Below are 22326 nucleotides of genomic sequence, written 5' to 3' on the forward strand. Positions count from 1 at the left end.
GTGCCCAGGAGATGCCACACTCCCCAAACCTACCAGGATCTGAGATCAATATCCAATCAAAGCATTCAGGCCCTAAAGCAAATGTGCACTCAGGAAGCAATCCTCTCAGCTATGCACATACTATATGCGGTTAAAGTGGGACACAAATAATAAAAAAGAAAGCAAGATGGAACAAGTTAGGCAGAGAACAGAAATAGTAATTGTTCGGAATTTTAATATCCAACTTTTTTTCTAGACAAGCCCGCCTGGTATATTTTAAAATAAGAAGGCACTAGGCAGCAGCTGGTACCTGACACTAAACAAACTCCAGTCTTTCCTGTAGAGCTTATCTTTACGTACCCCGTCACACTGAATAGTGAGTGGTAATGGACAGGAAGAGGGCGGGGGAGGGGACACCTGGGGGATGTGGAGAACTTGGTCATGATTTGGAGATCATGGACCAGAGGATTAGATGCATCAAAAGCTGTTATATACGCTGTGTTTTGTAACTAGCATCTGAAATGACGCTTGAAAAGAGTGTGACTACTTCTGCTTCTTAGACGACAGTATGTCACTGAAAGCTGAGCTTGCTTCAGAAAGACACTTGATCCTTAATCCTGAGACTTTCACCCATCTACACTCGCTCAAGCACCCACAATCATCTGTATGCAATTCACTGTTTGAAGAATAATAATAATGATTTAAAGAATAAAACAGGGATTTTCCACAAATAACAAACATACAGAGTTCATTCAAACTTTGTTTTGTACATAATTTAAATCTTATCTATACATTTTGGGCTTCTATAAACTTTAATAATTTTTTTTACATCAATAAACATTCATTTGATATATTTTTGTTTTATATTACACTTTACTATTAAACTTAAATGCAACATTAAAGTTTGAAAAGCTCCAGCTGACATGTTCCCATTTAAAATCCAAAACCAAAATCATTGTTATTGCTGTAATATTTGCATACAGATATTTTCATGCATATATTTGCATGCTGAACAATAACTGAAATTCTCTTTCATGTATTTATCAACATTTATTTATATAAAGCCATATTTACACTGCAAAAAAGTGGTGCATTATGTGTTGACTGCCATGTACTATACAACTGACAAATAATCATAATAATTTTATAAAAAAAAAAAAAAAATGTATATTTTTGTATTGTATTCAAAGGCCCTCCAGTCTAAACTGATACATAGATCTGGTACTTTTTTGTTAAAAAAAATAAATAAATACAAATTCATGTTGAACACTTTATTTATTTATCTATTTTGGCATTTTAATTAAGATTGTATTATTATAACAGAGTTTAAAGGAGTTATTGGGGCTCCTAGTGGACCCCGGGACCCCTGGTTGTCTATCACTGCTCTTAACCCCACTTGAAGTGGTTATTGATCATCCAACATAACACTTAAAAGCCAGTTGTCTTATCGTACCCCTGACCCACTAGACTTGTGTTTCAAGCACAGCTACAGAAAATAAAGTGGAAGTAAATCCTTCCTACAAAGAACAAACTACAGCTGTACTCTAACCAGCAGCAAACTGCTACTTTTACCTTATTACTTCCCTGCCATTGATAGCAAGATTACACCCTGCTTTAAATCAAAAACATCCATAAAAGCAAGAAAAAAATAGCAATGCTATTTACGAACACCATGTTCTCGGAACCTGCTGTTCGCCTTCATTTTTTTCCAAAGCACTTTAAAAGCCAGAGCCTCTAAAACAATTATCTCTTCTGGAAATGTACCAGCAGAAGAGTGAAAGGAAGATAACCAGGCCTGGAGCTCTGGGAGTCCCGGGGCTTTAAAATAGCATCGGCCATCAAAGACAAGGGACAACGAGACAGGGAGATGGGCCGAGATTGGTTTTCTTGTGTCTTGCAAGCTCTGTCTGCTTCTATTCCTCACTGGGAGAAGTAACAGAAAGAGTGAGGGACAGATAATCAAGTGCGGGCACGTGGCAGGCTGCTGGACTGTGGGTAGAGGAAAGAGCAGAAGCTCTTTAATAGATTAGAAGCGCTCGTGTAGCGGAACCCCCAGCGGGAGTCCACAGCCATCCCGCCACTCATGACTGGGGCAGCTCCCTCCTGTCCTTTCACAGAGCCCAGAAACTCCAAGAGCACCTCCGCCATTTGCATCACAACTCCCAGGACTATAAACGAGCAAAGAGGAGAAAGTGAACGAGAAAATAAATAAATAAATAAATTGGTGCATAATAATGCAATTTAGCTTTGAAATGATGCAGGCTAGCACATTGAATTCAAGTGTCCTGATGTGATTTATGTGGAATTCATAAAATATATTCAAACGATGGAGTGTTTGGAGGGTATCAAATTTGCTGGAAAATCCAGCTTAAGCTAGTAGTGGTGTTTTGAAACATGTGATCTGGTTCATGGCTGGTCCAAGCTCATCACTAGCTGGATGCATGTCAACCACTCAGTGACCAACTTACAACCAGCGTGGAGCAGCTGGATCATTTTTATTTGTAGTGGCAAACAAGAAAGAAAATTCTCAAAATACTTAGTTTGTCATGCCAGATCCAGTAAAATGGAAGCTTAACATTTATTATTATCTGTAATAAAATACTGATGACATAATTGCTTACTGTGGTCTGTGGTGAAAAAAAAAAAGAAACAAAACAGACAAATGTGCAGAGAGAGAGAGAGAAATTAGATTTTTTGGAAAAGCTATTCTTTTAAAGTAATAAGGTAGTGTTGATTCAAATGACTCAGAGACAAGAAATACTAGATTAATCTAAAGACAGACAAATAGGGCAGTGACAATGCAATAGCGCTTTTGCACTCTGTACTCCGAATGACTTTGGTACTTTGAGTGACAGCTAATCCAGCTGCCACTGAGTGGAATGCAGATGGTGCCCTGAACACCTGTATCATTCTCATGGGGTATATCTGTGAAAAACCACTGAAAGGAACTCTCATGTGATAGACACAGCTGGGACAAAATCACACAGGAGGTGAGAAGCGGGTGGCAATTAAGCATCATCAGGTGTATTCATGCTAATGTACTGAAAACCAGTGCTGCTATTCAGAACACCTGCCTGAATACACAAGCTCAATAAACAAGATATTAATATTAAGTAACTTTCGTATATAAAAAAAAAAGTTAATGTAGTTTTTGTTTTCCCCCTCCAGCATTCCCTTTCTTTTCTTTTATTACAAAATCATCATATATATAATAGATAAATAATAAATATTAAAAAGTTACATATAAAATGTAATGATTTATTTTATAAAAATAAATAGAAATAATAATAGAATAAATAGAATAAATAGCGGTCTGAAAGTCAATTGGAAAGAATGTGTATGAGTGAAACTGAAAAAACTATTTAATTTTATTTTAAATATCTTCATGTTTCATGGACCGGAGCTAAATATTGTGTTGTATAAATATTGGCAAAAAAAACTCTTGGTCTAGTACTGGAGTTTAACTCCAACACAAACAATCCATAGCACAGTTTAATATAAGTCCATAATATGGCAGTCAGCATGGGATTGATCGACAGATAATGAGGCATTGTGGGATTGAAAAGCCACTCGGCAGCAGGGAGCAGGGGTCATCCTGTGAGGGAGACATTGGCGCTGGGAAATCCTAATGGCACAGACATCATGCCATTATGCTACAAATTACCTGCCGGCATTAGTGTCACCCTCAGCCCAATCATTTTCTAGCCAAGATCAATCCGAGCTGGGGTCTAGCCGGCCCTCCTCGGGGGTCTGTCCTGACAATTAACTATTGATTTTTTTAGCCTTTTATTTTCTGAGGCCGACGCTACGCCTGCCCCATGCCGCTTTCTCAGAGCTGCTACATCAGGCCAGAGGCTGTGACACGGCTGAGATGGCGAACGGTCCTGTCAGGAGGTGAGGATATACAGGCAGAGCAGCACGTAGCCACCAACCTCTGCAACCTCTGTGGCAAAATACTGAATATTTAAGACAGAAATTTGTTTTGATTGTATACAAACACAGTAAATACAAATCTAGTCATATTCATATATTCTTGTTCAAATTTCCTATTTGAAAATGTGTTCTTTATAATAATTTTATTTTCACACACACACACACACACACACACACACACACACACACACACACACACACACACACACACACACACATATATATATATGTATATATATATTTAGAAGTAACATTTACTGTAGTTATAATAAGTTGTGTTCTACATAGGATAATGCTAAGGCGCTTCTCTCTGTTATTTATTTCTTTTTTTATGTGTGCTATATATAAAGGAGAAAGATGGGCTGAAATTATTTTCTGTATTAATCAACACAACGCCAGCTATGCTGTGAATACAGCTTAAATTATATTGAACCTGCAACACTCCTTTGAGCTGCTGAAAATCACAGGTGCAATGAAGAACTCAGGAAGCCTTTTATAGACTTCACAAATAGAAAAACCAAAGAGCAGACAAGAGGAAAGGCAACTGAGAAATGAAGATATTTTCCCCCAACAAAAATAGCCTGTAGAAATAGAGAGAGAGAGGGAGAGGATAGGGAGAAAGAGAGCGAGTGAATAAAGGCCTGCCAGAAGTCTAGCTGTTTGCTCAGTTATCACCACATACAGAAATGTCAGAGTGCTACTGTGTTTCCCCCTATAGGCAACTGTCCTCCCAATTCAGAGCAAAATAAACATAGCGCACGACACACGCAAAAGAGTGAGGAGGGAGGTGGGGAGGAGCCTGCGGAGGAAGAGTTAAAGAATGATACATTTAAACAATGTTCATTACTGCCACCATCAACATTGGCCCAATTTACTAATGCATTTACCTGGTTTTATTGGCTCTGGCTTTTATTACATAGAGAGAGTTTGGAAATGAAAAACACATTTACAAAACAGGTGGGACTCTCAAACTGAGACTCCAAATTGATCAAATCATGTCCGTATAAATAAATATATATATATATATATATATATATGCTTTAGAAAGACTTTTATGCTCATTAATCTGAGTAAAAATACAGTAAAATAGTGTATAGATGGATAGCACAAATTACAAGTATGGGACACCATACTTAGCCGCACGTCAAATCTCCCAACTTGACTTGGCACTTGTAAGCAGTAATCACATGTACACATGCATGTACTCTCATAGCTTCACTAATCAGGCACCATGCTGAGCCCTTTAATTTCTAACCTGTGCCAGCGGTCATGCTGATTAAAGCAGGTGGGGGGTAGGGACAGAATATCTTAAACCCGAGACCTGAGGGGGAGGCCCATGACTGTTGGTTCCAGTGCTGATTAATGTAGACTTCTTTAAAAAGCCCTCAGTTCCCATTTTTCATTTCCTCTCTGGACACAGACTGACATAGTCTCGTGCTTAACGGGGCCTTTGAAAAGAGGTGTTAAACAGCAATACAGGCTCATCCTCCCTTTGCCAAGTGCTCAGGAGAGTTTGACATAGCGGAGGAAGCATGCTGTGCACATCTGCAACCATACATATACAAGGCTAAAGAGGAGGAAGGAAGTCAATGAAAAAAAAGAATGCCCCTGCTGCGTACACCTGCACCCACAATGCACTGCACACATGCTCCTTGAGTAGAACAGTGACAACTGCAATCTGAACAGGAACTCTGCACCTCTAAACAACTGGCCAGGACACGACGCTATGAAAATCATGAAAGCAACTTGTTCAATTAATATGAAAGATAATGGAACTATAAAGCACCCCTTTTATTGTTGAATGGTGTGAGGCTTTTTAAATGATACATTTTTAATTTATTCCAAGGAAAATTGTTATAATTGAGAGACAATAGACATTAAAATGGATCCACTTATCATAAATCATGAATCTTCTCCATTAAGGTATCTTAAAAGATAATAGACATGCCAATGAAAATTAAGCAAAGAGTAAGGCCAAAGAATAAAATAAAATAAAATAATAATAATAAAAAAAATAATAATAAATTAACTTAAGAGACACTTAGTCCTTATGGCAATAAAGAGTGTTTATATAAGACAGTGAAACTAAACAAAACTAAATTAATAAAATAATAAATAAATAATAAAACAAAGCACTCAAGACTTCAGTTCAAGTTATATGTTCCTATTTTCCCAATTTTGGGATTATAATCTTTCTTAATTGATTTAAAAAAAAAAGAAAAGAAAAATATATATATATATATTTTTATATATATAATACATATATATATAGTGTACTTTTAGAAATACACAGTTGTTATAGTTTTTATTTTGTAATACATATTTTACATATTTGCACACACAGACACACGTAAATACACATAGTAGCATATTTATTTAAACATTATTAAAATACTACAAACATTATAAAAACTTTCGGATTATATATACACAAACTAAATAAATAAATGGCTGAAAGACATTATGAAAAGTTATTTATTAATATAACTATAATATTTAACAAAAATATCCAGCATTTTTATAATTATTATAAAATACTTATTTTATTATATAGTATAAAACATAGCTTTCCTATATACATTATGGACACACAATGGAACAGTGCTTGGCCTGTGGGTGTTTATCTTCTCTCTGGTTGCATGAAAGTCTTTCAGCCAAATTTCATTTCCTCTTTTGCCGATTAGATAAACCCACTTTGCTTAACTAAGTTACAGCAACTCTGGAAGCAGCGGAAAGTTTCCCACTGTTAGGGACTCTCATCTCCTTCCCCCCTAACTTACTCCTGACTGAGCACACAATACGTAAACTGGCTATAATGAAACAGGCACATGGTATCCATCTACTCTAGTGTACCTGCAAGGAACTGTGTGCAGCTGATCCTGGATTGGTTCATCCCATCCTTATCAATGATGTCTGAGGCTGATGTCTGTTTGTTTATGCTGAAACGAAAGCAGCGCAGCCCACTCTTTAAAGAGAAAAAGATTTGATATGATCTCTCCCATCCTATTATGCTCGCTATTCTCATTGATTTAGAGTTCAGATGCGTGTTTCAGCTACAAGGGTATGTTTAATTGTTTGTCGGGTGGTTAGAGTGTGGGTGATGAAAGTTGGCAAAATCCCTTCCTTTTAACTCAATGAAACCATGTTTCTTGTGTTTTGGGGTTTCCATGGTGACTGCCCAAAAAAAAGTGTTAGTAGAAAAGAAAGAAGCAAAGTGCTGTGATGGAATTGCTGCAGAATCATAGGACAAATGATGGAAGGTCTGAGAAATGGAAGTGCAGTACTGACTGAGGCCTCTAAGGATGGGGTTGTCTCTCAATGAATTTCTTATTTCTGGAGGGCAGGGGACTGAAGAGAGTAGTCATGCAGTTTGTAAATGGTCCAATTCTTTTTTGATTTATCAGACACATCATGAAAACAATGTAGCATTCTCTGGTGGCGAGATAAACGCTGGCTGCCATTTGTGAGGGATGCTCACGATTAGCTCGGCGAAGATATCTTTGTGGCGCGCAGTGTGAAAACACATGCTCTGAGATAATGTTTTTGCTCATTAGGGATGGCTTCGAAAGTGTGCTACAATTTTTTTTTATAAAACATGTCATTTTTGCTTTATATCTTTGTTGAGAAGAAACAAAATAGATCCTGCGGAACCCTTTGCAAACGCTTTAGATGCTATGATGTAAAATACAACATTTGTGTGGCATATTGTTGTTGCGGAAAAGTAAATCAGAAAAGCTTTTTGTTTTTAATAAATAAATCTGAAGATAACTGAGTGATGTTGTACTGTGCAAAACTCAGCATTATTCTACATGAGGTCATGTGTTGCCAAGGTGTTCTGAACGGCTTCTAGATTATCTTTCAGAAATCATTCTAAAATGCTGATTTGGTGCTGAATCTTTTATTTTAATTTTCAATATTCAGTGGTTTCATTTTCATTTTTTGAATTATCACAACAATATTGTGGTCAGCACAAACCATGTTTATCATCGTTGCAAATTAAACCCTGTTGAGAACCAATATTGCTTGGGTCCCTACTTAAAAATTCTATGGGATTTTTTCCACCAGTTCTACGGTCCACCAGGTGAAAATTACAAGCTCAGTTGAAGTAACATAACACCTCTCTTCATCAAGTCATCATTTAAGTCTGCAAAATTAAGCACCAAAGTATGCACACAAAAATAATGGAAATTCAAACCCAAATAATGAGAAACAACCAAAGTTACAGTTCTTATCGTCCACAGGCTTGTTCCATCACACTGTACCATAATATTCTCTCCAACCACTATTATAAAAGACTTTTAGACCTTTAGCCAACTCTGAGCTCGACTTTCTTCTTCCAGTAATCAGTTCCCTAGACACATCCATTTCAACCACAAGAGCATGAGCACTGTTATGTCAGGGAAGAGTACCTGTAGGGGAGCCCTCCTGAACCTCGCCAGAGTAGCGCGGCTCCTTGAAGACTGGTCGGTTGTCATTCTGGTCAATAACAGACACGTCCAGGTCTACAGGTCCCTCTACCAACTTGCCACTCAGGTCAGTGGTGGATACCTGGAGCTGTGTGAGAGAGAGGAAGAGAGTGATTAACACACACATGCACAAAAAGGAAAGATTCAGCTGTTTCTGGCAGTAATTGACGAAATAAAGTGCTTCTTTAGTTGCTTTCAGTGTCAGGCAACTGAGATTTCACTTGCAGTGTGAGAAGATTGGCAAACAGTGAGACCTGAAGAAAACTTTAAATGGATGACAGGATTTTTAATAAAAGGAACATTAACATACTGCGTTGTCAGCTGAAAAAAATACACATTTTCCATGTTTAAGAATAATCAGGTATACGGCACAAAATAAAATAATATTTAGAGTTGTGTTGTCAAAATTAGCGCGTTAACACATGCATTAAATTTTTTTCAGTTTAACGGGAGTAAAATATTAAACGCAATTAACACAGAGGCAAAGCTAGGGTTACCCACCCCACTCACAACTGCTGCTTCTGTCACTTTTTTCTTGACAAGAATTGCGTTTATTTACACGCAGAACATCTTTATAACCACATCAAATGGGAGACTTTTCAAACGCGCACTCTAACTTCACCTCAGCACCAGGCACTAGTCAAACGAGCATGGAAAAGATAAAGGTGACGAGGGAGCTTCAGTAGAACAACAGTGCACTGCAGTCAGATGAGAAGTTGTCAGGCCATAAGTCAGTTAAAATGATTTTCCTGTCCTGAAGACCGTTATGCTGTGCTCGTAGCATGAGCTCTTCAATTGCATGCACAAATGAAGTGGCACACGCTTTATATAATTTCATATTCAAGTGCAAATCAAACGAGCATCCAATATCATCTTCACGTCATCAGTTAAGACATGAAGTTACCAAAAAAAGTCAATTATTGCTTATTTAAAACTGGGCATGCATGTTAATATTGTGTCAGAAAAGGTAAAGAGTTGTGAGAAAATACAATGCATGTCAGATCCGCGTCATGTTCAGGAGCGGCAACTAAAATAACCTAATAACCCAGCTGCTGTGCTGTGAAAAAAATATATAAGAAATTTACTTTTGAATCTTTTAGGATTCATCTACTTTTTAATTTAGAATTTAATGTTTGATAACTTTATTCAATTTCTGTATATTTACTTGTTGCTGAAGGGCACAGGTAGCTAGATATGACATTTATTATAATGGGTTTATTTGAAGTCTAATAATTGTTAAATTGATAGCTCTCGGTTAAACTGTAATGTTGAATGGCTACAGTCAATGGTTAAATATTAGGGGTAAAAAACATTTTCATACATAGAGACATCAGTAGTATTGGTATCAGTGACACTCACTTTCAGTCATAAAATGTAAAAAAATATACTGTTTTTACATTGTTTCTACAACAATATAATTTGATGATTGGATGTCAAATTATTGCAATATAAAGGTATATTTAAAAACTTTAATGTTAGGTGGAATTAATTGCAATTTCAGATTTTTTTTTTGTTTATTAATTCTTTTTTATTTTTTAAATCAATTGAAATCACTAATCCAGAGGTGTTTTACATTTCACACTGCTCTCTCTCTCTCTATATATATATTTTTCCTTCACCATTTACTCACCAATATGACACAGTGGGGTGCTTCTTCAGTTATGGGCTCTTTTGAATGTTAAAAATACACTATTTTTGAAATTAATACTTTGTATAATTTGCATACTATCAGTAACACCAGAACCACCACGAACAAGTGCCATTTCTACCTTAGCTATAATCACTCATTCGGGGTGGAAATTAAATTTGCAACATTTTTAAATAAAATACCCATCTTTGTCTTGAGGCAAATTTTTATAGCACTGCATTTAACCTAAAAAGAGACAACTGAATAATATTTTCATACTTTTTGAATTTCATAAAATTGTAATTTGAAAATATACATTGAATATAAATATACTGAATGAATAAATACATAAATTGGCCACAGCAGAAAATGTTTTATTCCTGTGAAAATGCATTTAAATAACACATACTGAAATGGAATACATAATACATAAAAATGCCTGTAACTGCAGAAACAACCAGGCATACAGACCAAACATGACACATAGATATAGATTATGATGAAAAAATAGTATGGATGATGTTGCAAAAATGGCAGACATAGGTCTTTAGGACGGCCTCATGGGTAATGGCTACCTATGCTGCCTGTGGTCAGCAATTATTGTAAGACCTGAGTGGAGATGAGTTTTTGTCTGTGATTGTGGCTGATCTGCGGCATGAGAGCCTGTCTTCTCTAATAGTGCTGAGGAGAAGCGATACAGAGGAAGAACAGATTACAAGTCCTCAGAAATACAATGTGATTCAACAATGTGATTTATTTTGCACTGCTTCTTACTTGACTGATGAAGGATGTAATGCTAAAACCAGATTATATATCAAATATTTATGACATATCTGTGATGATAAGCAATGTTTGACCATTGGGTAAAGACCATTTGGATCACCATTAGGTAATGTCCTGCAAGCATGAGCATGTATGAAAGTGAAGCAAAAATATTTAAATGAAATTTGGTGATGCTAGTGACAGAAAAATGACTAAATTAGTTCAAATTGGTAATTTGAATTTCTTAAGTTAATGCTTTAAATCAGAGCTTTGAATAGATTAATTTAAATAAAAAGTTTGAAGATTTGTTTGCATCATTACACGTTCAAAGAGTAGCATTTTACATATTTTAAACATGTAAAAAAATAAAATAAAAAAATAAAAACGCAAGAATTCTGAAAGGCCACAGTAAATTTACTGAGTGTGACATTAAAGACATTTGTAATGTTACAAATTATTTTTATTTTATTTCATATAAAATGAAATTCAGTTCTTTTGAATATTCCTCAAAGAATCCTAAATAAATTAACACTTTCATGACCAATATTTATTTTTACAAAAGTATGACTTTTCAAAACTAATTATGAGAAAGAAAAATGAAAAAAAAGATTCTCACTGACCCCGAACTTTTGAAAACTCATTTTGCTGTTTATTCCCATATTGTTATATTGGTTCTTACAAAAAAATAATAATAATTAACTGATTAAATACCATTCATCTTTAATTTAGTTGAAAACAACAAAACAACATAACTGGGTAACTTTTAACTAAACTTTACCATATTTTACTTTTTGCAATAAACATTTCGAACCTTCTTAAAGACAATGGCTGTTTACGTAAATATAGTCAAATTGCTGAAAAAGAATTATCTGGGATAAGTCCAAACCATGTACCCTTGGCTAAATTCAATATTTCTAACTGGCTTTATGTGAATACAGACAGTGTGCTTGAATTTAGAGGGATAGTTCACCCAAATAAATATTCTGTAATCTTCATCCTCAGACATCCTCATTTAGCTCCAAACCTGTATGATTTACTTTCTTCTGTGGAACACACACAAACAAACAACAACAAAAGTTATTTTGAAGAATGATGTTATTGAAAACAAAATGAAGGTCATACAGTTTGTCAAGGACATGAGGATAGATACATGAAGACAGAATTTTTCAGTTTTGACTGAACTGTCTTCTTTATGTTTTGTTTTTGCACAACTCATTATCCCATTTACCCAGCTTGTTTTTGGGCCAAAAATCCTACCTTAGAGGCTAAGAGCCGAACCACAGAGTCCAAGGTGACTAAAGAGGTAAGGAGAGAATGGATTCATATAGAGATAAAGAGAAGAGAGAGACGGGAAGCCATTCACAGCTTTAAAAACAAGTAGACAACATGTAGAGTCATGTGGGGAAAATGAGAATGAATATGAAACAACATCAACAGCACAGGGACGCGTTCGGGAGTGTGACGGGAGGGGTTCGTGAGAAGAAAAGAAGATTTATCTGCTTTTCACAGTGTGAAGTTTAACAAGGGCCCACCTGAGAGCGCGGTGATGGCTGAGGCGCTAGCATCTGCCTTACTTCTGTGCCTCAATCTCTCAGCCCCACCGCCTCAGAGCCGGGCCTCCCCAAAGCCCACATCACTTATTCATTCCTCCCCTCTCCTAGCACTACCGTAACCGCGTGAGTTTCATCCCACCCCCGGGAGGTGCTCGACGCGAAGCAAAGGCAGCGAAACGCACAGCACGTCCTGTCTCTCTGCCTCAAACACAAACACTTGTATGCCAAACATTATACCCCAGGCCAGACACGTTACTGCTTACTAGAGCTCAGTGAAACACGTTAACCTGACACAAATCATTGTCTGATAAAAGAGCCCAGAACTCTCCTTCTGGGCACCTCTTACACTCCCCTGTAGAGTTATATTTTGTTTGCACACCTGTAAACTGTGCTAAAGCAATGCTTGGAATTTTAGTTTGGTGTGAAGGAGAAAAATAAAGAGTTTGAGTTGACAGTCTTAAAGCTTATTGCCTCCTTTGTACTCTTTACAAAGTTTACTCTTTACAAGTAACATTCTAAAAGAAGGATGCCATTTGTGTCCTTCATATACAGTACATTCAGTAGGTAAATGAATATCTCATGCCATACTGTTAAAATGACAACTTATTTATTTATTTATTTATATGATGAAGGTGGCTTTTGTTTTCAGTGTTTTCATATATATATTGCAAAAGGTAAAAAAAAAACCTATAGCCTTTTCTTTTTTTTGTAAAAAGAAGTGCACTACTGTTCAGAAGTTTGGTCATTTGTTTTAAAGAATGAAATTAATACTTTTTTCAGCAACGACAATCAAAATTGATAGTAAAGACTTCTAAAGTGTACAGAATGTTTTTATAAACGCTGTTCTTGTAAACTTTCTATTCCTCAAAGAATCCTGAAATGAACGCATAAAAGTTTCCAAAAATAAAATAAAATAAAATAAAACCTCATTTTTATTTAAATCAATTATTATTTAAACTATTACGAAATATTATTATATAAAAAATAACAGAGGTGGAAAGAGTACAAAAATATTCTACTCAAGTAAAAGTACCATTACATTAATGAAATTTTACTTAAGTACAAGTAAAAGTACCAGTCTAAAAAGCTACTCAAGTAAAAGTAAAAAGTAGCTCATTTAAAATTTACTCAGAGTAAAAATTACTTAGTTACATTTTAACAGTGGGAGGGAGTCAAAAATGAGACAGGCCAAGGGTGTCAAACTCAGTTCCTGGAGGGCCACAGTCCTGCACAGTTTAGATATAACCCTAATTAAACACACCTGATCCAGCTAATCTAATAGTTTAGGTTTTTTTTTAAAACTACATGATATGTGTGCTGGAGCAGGGTTAGAACTAAACTCTGCAGGGCTACGGCCCTCCAGGAACTGAGTTTGACACCCCTGGGATAGGTCTATTAATCTCAAACTAGTTGTTTTTAATTAAAGGAATCAGTTATTTAGAATAATAAAACATTTGGGCTGTTACCAGGCAAATCAGTATCAACAAACTCATCTTTTCAATACAGAGGAAATGCAGAAGATTCATTGGAAGTGGCATTTAGATGTATTACACTGTTAAGTGCAGGACAAGAATGCATTTAACCTGCAGTTACAAATGCATGAATAATGTTTTGATATACAAGACATAAAATGTTGAATACTCATTTGAAATGATAAGAAATTAATTATTTAAAAAAAATCAAAAGATACTTTAAATGTGAAATTAAAATGGCCAGTATGTGTCAGCAAGTCACTGTTAATAAGTGAGTCATTGCGATTGAACCGAATCATTTAAACGGTTGATTCATCCAGGAACGAAACACTGTCACGTTTCTTTGGTGGCTGTGTTTGGAATTATTTTCTGTTGTAGAAATAGAGCTAAAAAAGGCAATATGGTGTCTAAAACGCAAGTCTCTTAATTAACTTGTTTACTGAACTGTTATATATATGTATGTATATATTCATGATGATTTTTAGAGGAAATGGCATTCTTTGTGTGATTTTGATTTAATATATGAAATTATATAAATATGTGAATTTTCTGCCCCTATATCTTCAATTTTGTGATAATTCTAAATGGATTTTAGGAGACTGAATCACACAGTGAAAGAACGCACTATAAATGCGCGCGCACATCATTAAAACAAAAATAGCACACTCCTCACCACTGTCTTTTTGGCTAATTTGTGCAAAACCTCTTGCTAAAAAGTCAAAGCTTCATTTTAACCACCAATGCAACGATGCAATTATTTAGCTTACCTCTACATTCTTGCGAAGGGTTGATGTCTTGTCGAGATTTTATAAGCTGCTAGTTTGGTCTTCCTAGGCAAGTACAGCTTACACTGCATAATAGAGCCTACATATGGCCATGGGTTCACTTCATTTCCTTCGAGTTCAACTTCAGAATATGACAGGGTTTCGTTTTCAGCGGTGTCTGCACCACTAACGCCTGTTTTGTCCGTCTGCATCTTTCTTGTGATTTTAGCGCCAGTTTGCCCTCCTGCCCATTATTTACTGCCGTGGTTTCCAGGGAGCGATTTATTTTTTTTATTTTTATTTTTTTTACTCAGTAATTAATGTGTTTTAAAATGTAGCGAAGTACAATACTTCAAACAAAATATACTTAAGTACAAGTAAAATTACAGATTAAAAAAATTACTTTAAAAAGTATTAGTACACAAAAAAGCTACTCAATTACAGTAACGCGAGTAAATGTAATTCGTTACTTTCCACCTCTGAAAAATAAATACAAATATTAACTGATATTATTATTACTGTATTTTTTATCAAATAAATGCAGCCTTGAGTATAAAATACAAATAATAAGGGGCTGCATAAAACAAGGTTTGAAATCTTTAAAAAATTTACAGGTTCATTTAGGCAGGTGCTTTTATGAAAACTACTAAAACTAAGTAAATAAAAGAAAGTCAAGGGTCATTGTATATTGCATAGTATGCAAAAATCTACTTTTAAAGCTCCTGGAAAGGCACCTGTCTCATACTGTAACTCACAACTTCCCTGGTTTAGAACGGGAACATTAAGAGCTCAAAATCGCTGCTTATAGCTGAGTTAAGGGATGATGAGTCTCCCCTCCCTTCTCACCCCAGTGGAAATGACCAATGATAGCACTTGCCATTTTGCATTACCCTAAGAGCCCATCAGGAATGATCCATTACACAGAGTGGCCAGAACGGGGGAGTTCTTCTCTCTTCTAGCACATTGCCAGAGCGCTGCAATCTCTGCCACTAATCCATGGCATTACTCTCATCTGCTCTCTTTGTCTCTTTGTCTGACCCCAACCGGTGCAGTTATGATTCCGCTCAACAGATCTAATGCTCTTGATGATACAGACTCCCCACATCAGAGTTTAAAGCACTAATGGTTCGATACATCATAACAGCCTGCTGTTCTGCACTCTGGCATTCACAGACAGAAAAATAACGTTTACTAGGGTCCACACTGACTAGTCGAATAGTTTTGCCACTAGTTGACATGTTGCCTGTGCCTTTAAGGGTATGTGACAGCCCTCTATTATCTTAATTGAGTAACTGTTACGCCAAGAGATCTTTTATAAAATACATAATTTATCCACTCTTTCCTAACACATGGATCCCCAAGAAAGGCAATCTTATTGATGCACTGTGAAAATCTAGGATAAAAAAACTGGGAATAAAACATATAAATAAAAAAAGAAATAAAAGATTTAAGATTTTCTAATCTGCAGAAGCCTGTTTCCATATTAGAGCAAGCAGAGAGTAAATTAACCAATGAAAAATAAATAAATTTTAAAAATCAGGAAAAAATGCTGCAATTATGTTACATTATTACTATTTTATATATTTATCCCTGAAGCCATGTTAGTAAAATGTAAGCAAATATTATATGTTATGAAAGTCTGGAATGAGCAGTTTTAAATTAGTTTCAATAAATGGGGTTGTGAAATTAGTAGTATTTACAAATAACTATTTAAATTGATTTGTCATCCAAAAAAAAAAAAACTTAACCTACTGTATGTCTCAAAATATCTTATGTTCCACAAAAGGATGAAAGTCATAGTTTTGTAACAACATGAGGGGTGAGTAAATAATGATATACATTTTTTGGGGGTAAACTATCCATTTAATCTGCAAAGATTTAAGAAAATTTATGAACCATTTAATGAATTTGCATTTCTAAAGAATCTGATCAGTGCCTCCCTCGATTTCATCAGATTCTAACATTAATCTTGTCAGCATGAACTGTCAAAAAAATTGTATGTACAGTATGCCTTTTAAATCAGAAGCTGAACAACGTTCGTAGCAGATGAATGCTACAGCAAGTATGCGTACACATTACAGCAGACATCAAACATCATTACACTCTGTCAGACTCCCCGGTGTGGCTCATTTTCAGTAAAACAGATGTGTCAGCACACTACAGGAGGTCACTTCTCAGCAGTTCCAGGCCTCATTGTCAGAAGACATATGCACACAGGCATCCATTGTATCACCTATTCAATCATCCATAAAGAAGCAGGATGAAACTTATATAAGTCGACTTCGAAAAGTAGCACCCTTCACATATCCAGAAGTCTCATTCCCTTTAAAACTTCTTTGATATCCCAGGCTCTCTCCCCACAGAGACAGCAGCCTTAACTGGCAGCGTATGCTGCTCTTGCTGCTGTTGTTTTCATCCGACTGGCCTAACTTTCTACCGCCTGCTCTTTTGGGCTCTTATCTGTGGGGTGTTTACATCCCTGTCAAGTGCACTTATACACTGCTGGTGTTCGCACAGCCCCCGTGAACCTTGAGAGACATGAGACAGACAAGTGCTTCCTCTCCTCTCATTGCAGTCAACACGTTCTCAGGTGATCCACTGAAAAACAAACGGCTCAGACATACTGAAATCACTCCGATTCTGAGGACAATACTTTTGGATACTGAAGGTTTTTACTAGAGCAGTATTGGTAACAGATGTGATTAATGGAATGAAATGTATCCTTTGTTTTTGCAGATAAAAATGTTGCATGTTATATAAATGTACAGTTATATGAATTTCTTACTCATTTTAATTGTGCTTGCCTACATTTCATATCAAACTGTAATTTTGCATCCTGTTTGGACTAAATTGGAATTAAATGGCATTCTCAATTCAGTTCTGACTGGTGCACAAACCTGGTATCCCAAAATTACACAAATGAATTTTCTTTCCATAACATAATACTAAAAGCTTTAACAAATTAAATGATCAGAATGAAAATGCAATACAATTTTGTAACCAATACACAGTCCTAAGTTTGTAATGCTGTATAGTGCTCATAGCCTGTGCTGGTGAGATGCATCACTTTACATTCAGATCAGGCATCCAGCCACTGACGTGCAGTCTGACTGTTATGCTACCATAAAGCCAGTGTCAGTCTGTCTGTTTTTCATAGACCACATCTGGCCACATTTCTACTGTGAATTAGCAGCATTACTTGTGAGTTTATCTTCTTCCAAATCTCGCTTCCTACTCACTTCATGTCTGCATTCTGTTCCTGATTACAGCAAAAAAAAAAAGAGGATCACAGCTGACACATTATTTGGCTAATACTATGCACATATTATTCACCCATACTCTTTCCCACTGGACCTTTCTACTAAATATTCATCGCTCTCACATCAGTATGAATAGAGTTTCTTATCTGTATATTTAAAGGGATAGTTCAGCTGAAAATGGAAATTCAGGGTTAAAAAAATCAAAATTGAAAAATCACCCTCATGTCTTTTCAAATCAAATTTTATTATTATTTTTTATTTTATATTTTGTTTTACTTTTTTTTTTTAAGCATCTTTTACGTTCATCAGGTTTGTTTTGTTTTATTCATTAGTCTGAGTCCCAGATAACAGAAGAAATCAGTGTTGGAGTGCAAGAGAGAGTAGACGCAAATGACACACCTAGGTTTCACTTTAGCACTGCCATTTCTACAGCCAAGGGGTGTGTATCTATCATTTAAAACAATTCATAATTCATGAAACCTCTTTCACATATGGCACATTCATGCCTCAGCCAATGCACTTAGCATATCAGAATTTCTCATATGAGCTTAAAAAAAAAAAAGTACTATGAAATTAATTATTATAAGTCTAATATCGCAGGGCATGTTTGGCCTTTAACTATGCAAGTCAGTCCGCTTATTTATCATTCTTTATACTACAACATCACAAAGCAACAAGAGATCAATCAGAGACTTGTCATGCTATGCAATGAGAGACATGCTATGCAATAAGGGACTTGTCATGCTATTGAGGTTGTTATTTGCTCTGATGGATTTGGCGCCTAAACTCTGGAATAACCTACCTAACATTGTTCGGGAGGCAGACACACTCTTGCAGTTTAAATCTAGATTAAAGACCCATCTCTTTAACCTGGCTTACACATAACATACTAATATGCTTTTAATATCCAAATCCGTTAAAGGATTTTTAGGCTGCATTAATTAGGTAAACCGGAACCGGGAACACTTCCCAACACTAATATTAGTCTGTTTCTCTCTTATTCCGAGGTCACCATAGCCACCAGATCCAGTCTGTGTCCAGATCAGAGGGTCACTGCAGTCACCCGGATCCAGTACGTATCCAGACCAGATGGTGGATCAGCACCTAGAAAGGACCTCTACATCCCTGAAAGACAGCAGAGACCAGGACAACTAGAGCCCCAGATACAGATCCCCTGTAAAGACCTTGTCTCAGATGACCACCAGGACAAGATAACAGGAAACAGATGATTCTTCTGCACAATCTGACTTTGCTGCAGCCTGGAATTGAACTACTGGTTTCGTCTGGTCAGAGGAGAACTGGCCCCCCAACTGAGCCTGGTTTCTCCCAAGGTTTTTTCTCCATTCTGTCACCGATGGAGTTTCGGTTCCTTGCCGCTGTCGCCTCTGGCTTGCTTAGTTGGGGTCACTTCATCTACAGCGATATCGTTGACTTGATTGCAAATAAATGCACAGACACTATTTAAACTGAACAGAGATGACATCACTGAATTCAATGATGAACTGCCTTTAACTCTCATTTTGCATTATTGACACACTGTTTTGCTAATGAATGTTGTTCAGTTGCTTTGACGCAATGTGTTTTGTTTAAAGCGCCATATAAATAAAGGTGACTTGACAGTATTACTCACATTATTACAGATATACTGTAAATGCTTTACTCTTAACCCCTTGACACTCTATTAGAAGTTTACACTTAATTTTTGGCATTTATTAAGGATTAAAGGGAATGCATTTATTTGCAAAATACAAATAAAATAATACTGTGACGAGTGGGGCGGGGCCGAGGGACGTGGAGTGATTGGAGATGAACTACACCTGTTCGACCCGCCGGTCTCGAGGCCCATGAAGGAGATGGAAGGATATAAAACTGGAGTGACGACAGTGAAGGACGAGAGATGACCAGGCCTGGGCTTTTAGTTGTGTTTTGGTTTTTATTTGAGCGCACCAGTCGTCCGTGAGGGGCTGGTGCGCTGTTTTGTGTTTATTTTGTATTATTAAAATGTTATTTGATTGTCCGCCGGTTCCCGCCTCCTTCTTGCCGATGACTAGGAAGTCTTAAATCATTACAAATACATACTGTAGTTGTTCATATTTAAAAATGGCAGCTTTGCCAGAATCTCCTTTAGGTTATTAACATACATATGATAACAAAATAACAGCATTATTCTTTACTACTAGAGAACGACTAATTAAACAGTGGCCGATGGGACCCAATAACCTGTCAGTTTATCATTTATGAGGTTTATGTTTGGGAAATTGAATTTTTCTGACCTATATGTTTTAATTTTAACATAGTTTGTTTTACAAACATTTTCATTCAAAATAAATGCTTTTATTCAGCAAGGATGCATCAAATTGATCAAAAATTAATTACATTATATATATATATATATATATATATATATATATAAAGAGAATTGTTATTTTAAATTCTAATACTATTTCACAATATTGCTGTTTTTACTAGAAAGAAAGACTTAACAGTAATGTTTCGAACAGTAGTGTATTGAATTGCATACACTGAATACAAAAAATAAAAAAACAGAAAAATGGACTACATACATTGTAAAGGTGAAGGTTTAGATAATTGCAGTCAGATAAAAGTTTAATCTATGTGTACACTATCAAAGAAACATTATCTCCAAGTTCGGTTTCCACTGAACAACACTGCAATATCAGCCTGAGAATCCAACATGAGGCATTTATCTGTTCTTTAGTTCATTTATGTGGGACCCCACATATACACTGTTAAATCTTTCCTGCACCAATCGGAATGTAAACTTTGGTTTCAAAGATTAGAAATCTCATTCATCACAAAAAAACACTGAACCGTTACACTCTAGCTATGTCTGTGATTTTTTTTTTTTTTTTTTATCTTCACAGAATTCAAATTTTTTCAGGCTCCAGTGCACAGTGCTTTGTGTCATGATGAACATCTCTGTGACATTTTGCCACTGACATGATTCAAAAGTTTATAAAGATCCATGTTCATGTTAAAGCCTCCCTGTAAGGTTAAATTTTCCTGACAGGGTCACAGCAAGAGGCAGCCGCCACATCCCGAAACGCCTGAAGAAATATTCCTCCTCATTTCAGCCCACTGCAATCTCTGTTGTTTCATTATACCAGTGAGGCAGTAGTTTCTGCTGGCATCTCTAGAAATTTCCCAAAGCGAAAATTGGGGTCTATGAGCAGACACTGATTTCATTTGAATGAACATGACTTATTAAATGTGAAGGAAAAGAGAGAATAAGAAAATTGGGTCCTCAAATCATAGATGTTCACACCAATGGCTTCTCTAGCCAAAATGAACTTCTAGACACTATAATGCCATGTTCATTAGCACATTATGTCTTCATAAAACATAATTGATAAGGATATAGTCCTCCCTTCCTATTTTTTTCTTTGGGCAGAATACAATCTCGTGTTTTCTATTAATTAGAGTCCATGGAATGCCTAGTTTTGAGTATAGGTTTGTAAACCCTATCATATTTTGTCTGAATGGCTCTACCTGTAAAATGGTTTGCTTACATCCATGTCATATTCATCAATCTGTTACAATTAATAAGTAATAAAACTTCTTTATTTGGCCTAGAAAAATTTTTTTTAAATGTCCAAAGGGAAAAAAATATATGAGGTCACATTATTCAAGACATTCTGTTCCACTAGATCTTTCTACTGTATACTTACAAAAGCATCAAGGGTGTATTTACATCTCAGCTGTACAAACACCATGAGAAAGTGGACCTCCAGGAGACAATGTCCCTCTGAGATGTATCTATCGAATTTGGGCTCTCTTAGAGCACAATAATGCTGAACTTGTGTTTTAACATTCTATTAAAGAGGTAGTGAATAAGTAAGGGAAGCTATACATAAGGATAGGGTTCAATATGCGTCTCTGGAGATTTACTTATCTCCTCTGAGACTCCAGTCCTCTGTGGCTGGATGATTTTGAGAGGTTCTCCCAATAGAAATCTTCAAGAAACGGGTCTAGAGGTGATATTTCCTAACACGTGTGACCCCAAGCTAAATTTAGCAGTTTTGAACTGTTGCGGTCAGAAAAAAGCCTGTACAAATAAAAGACAGCATAGGAGGAGATGACAAATGAGTATAGAAAAATGAACGGGAAAATGTAATGCTTAATAGTGTGGCTGTAGATATGAATGTCCATCTTTTCAGTTAAAACAGCAAATTACAGTAGCAAGCTCAAAGATGCACAATTGAAAAAAAAAATTTGTCTCCAAAAATACAACTTTAATCAAAAATCTGATTTAATCTAACAATAAATACTCAAATGACAGAAGTAAAACAAGACATTATGCTGTAAAGATCTCTCCAGAATGCTTAGCTTTTATGAATAAAAAAAGCCATATGGCAAGGGCACTTGTATTTGACCTTCAAATACAAAGAACCGACTGGTAAGAATATATTGGACAGACTTCCTATGAGGACCATCCAGCTGGAAACAGAAACCCTCATGTAAGATGTCCACATTCAGATGGAGGCTGGAT

General features: G+C 36.0%; 1 protein-coding gene across 1 annotated transcript in view; it reads right to left on the bottom strand.

Annotated features, from left to right (window-relative positions):
* Positions 1–22326, bottom strand: part of cdh13 (cadherin 13, H-cadherin (heart)) — a 353836-nt gene that overhangs the window by 128352 nt on the left and 203158 nt on the right. Inside the window, exon 6 of the mRNA XM_059565191.1 lies at positions 8322–8466. Coding sequence (XP_059421174.1) covers positions 8322–8466 — 145 coding nt within the window. The remainder of the gene's footprint in view (positions 1–8321; positions 8467–22326) is intronic.

The sequence above is a fragment of the Carassius carassius genome, chromosome 13 (assembly GCF_963082965.1).
Source record: "Carassius carassius chromosome 13, fCarCar2.1, whole genome shotgun sequence".
Lineage (NCBI taxonomy): Eukaryota > Metazoa > Chordata > Actinopteri > Cypriniformes > Cyprinidae > Carassius > Carassius carassius.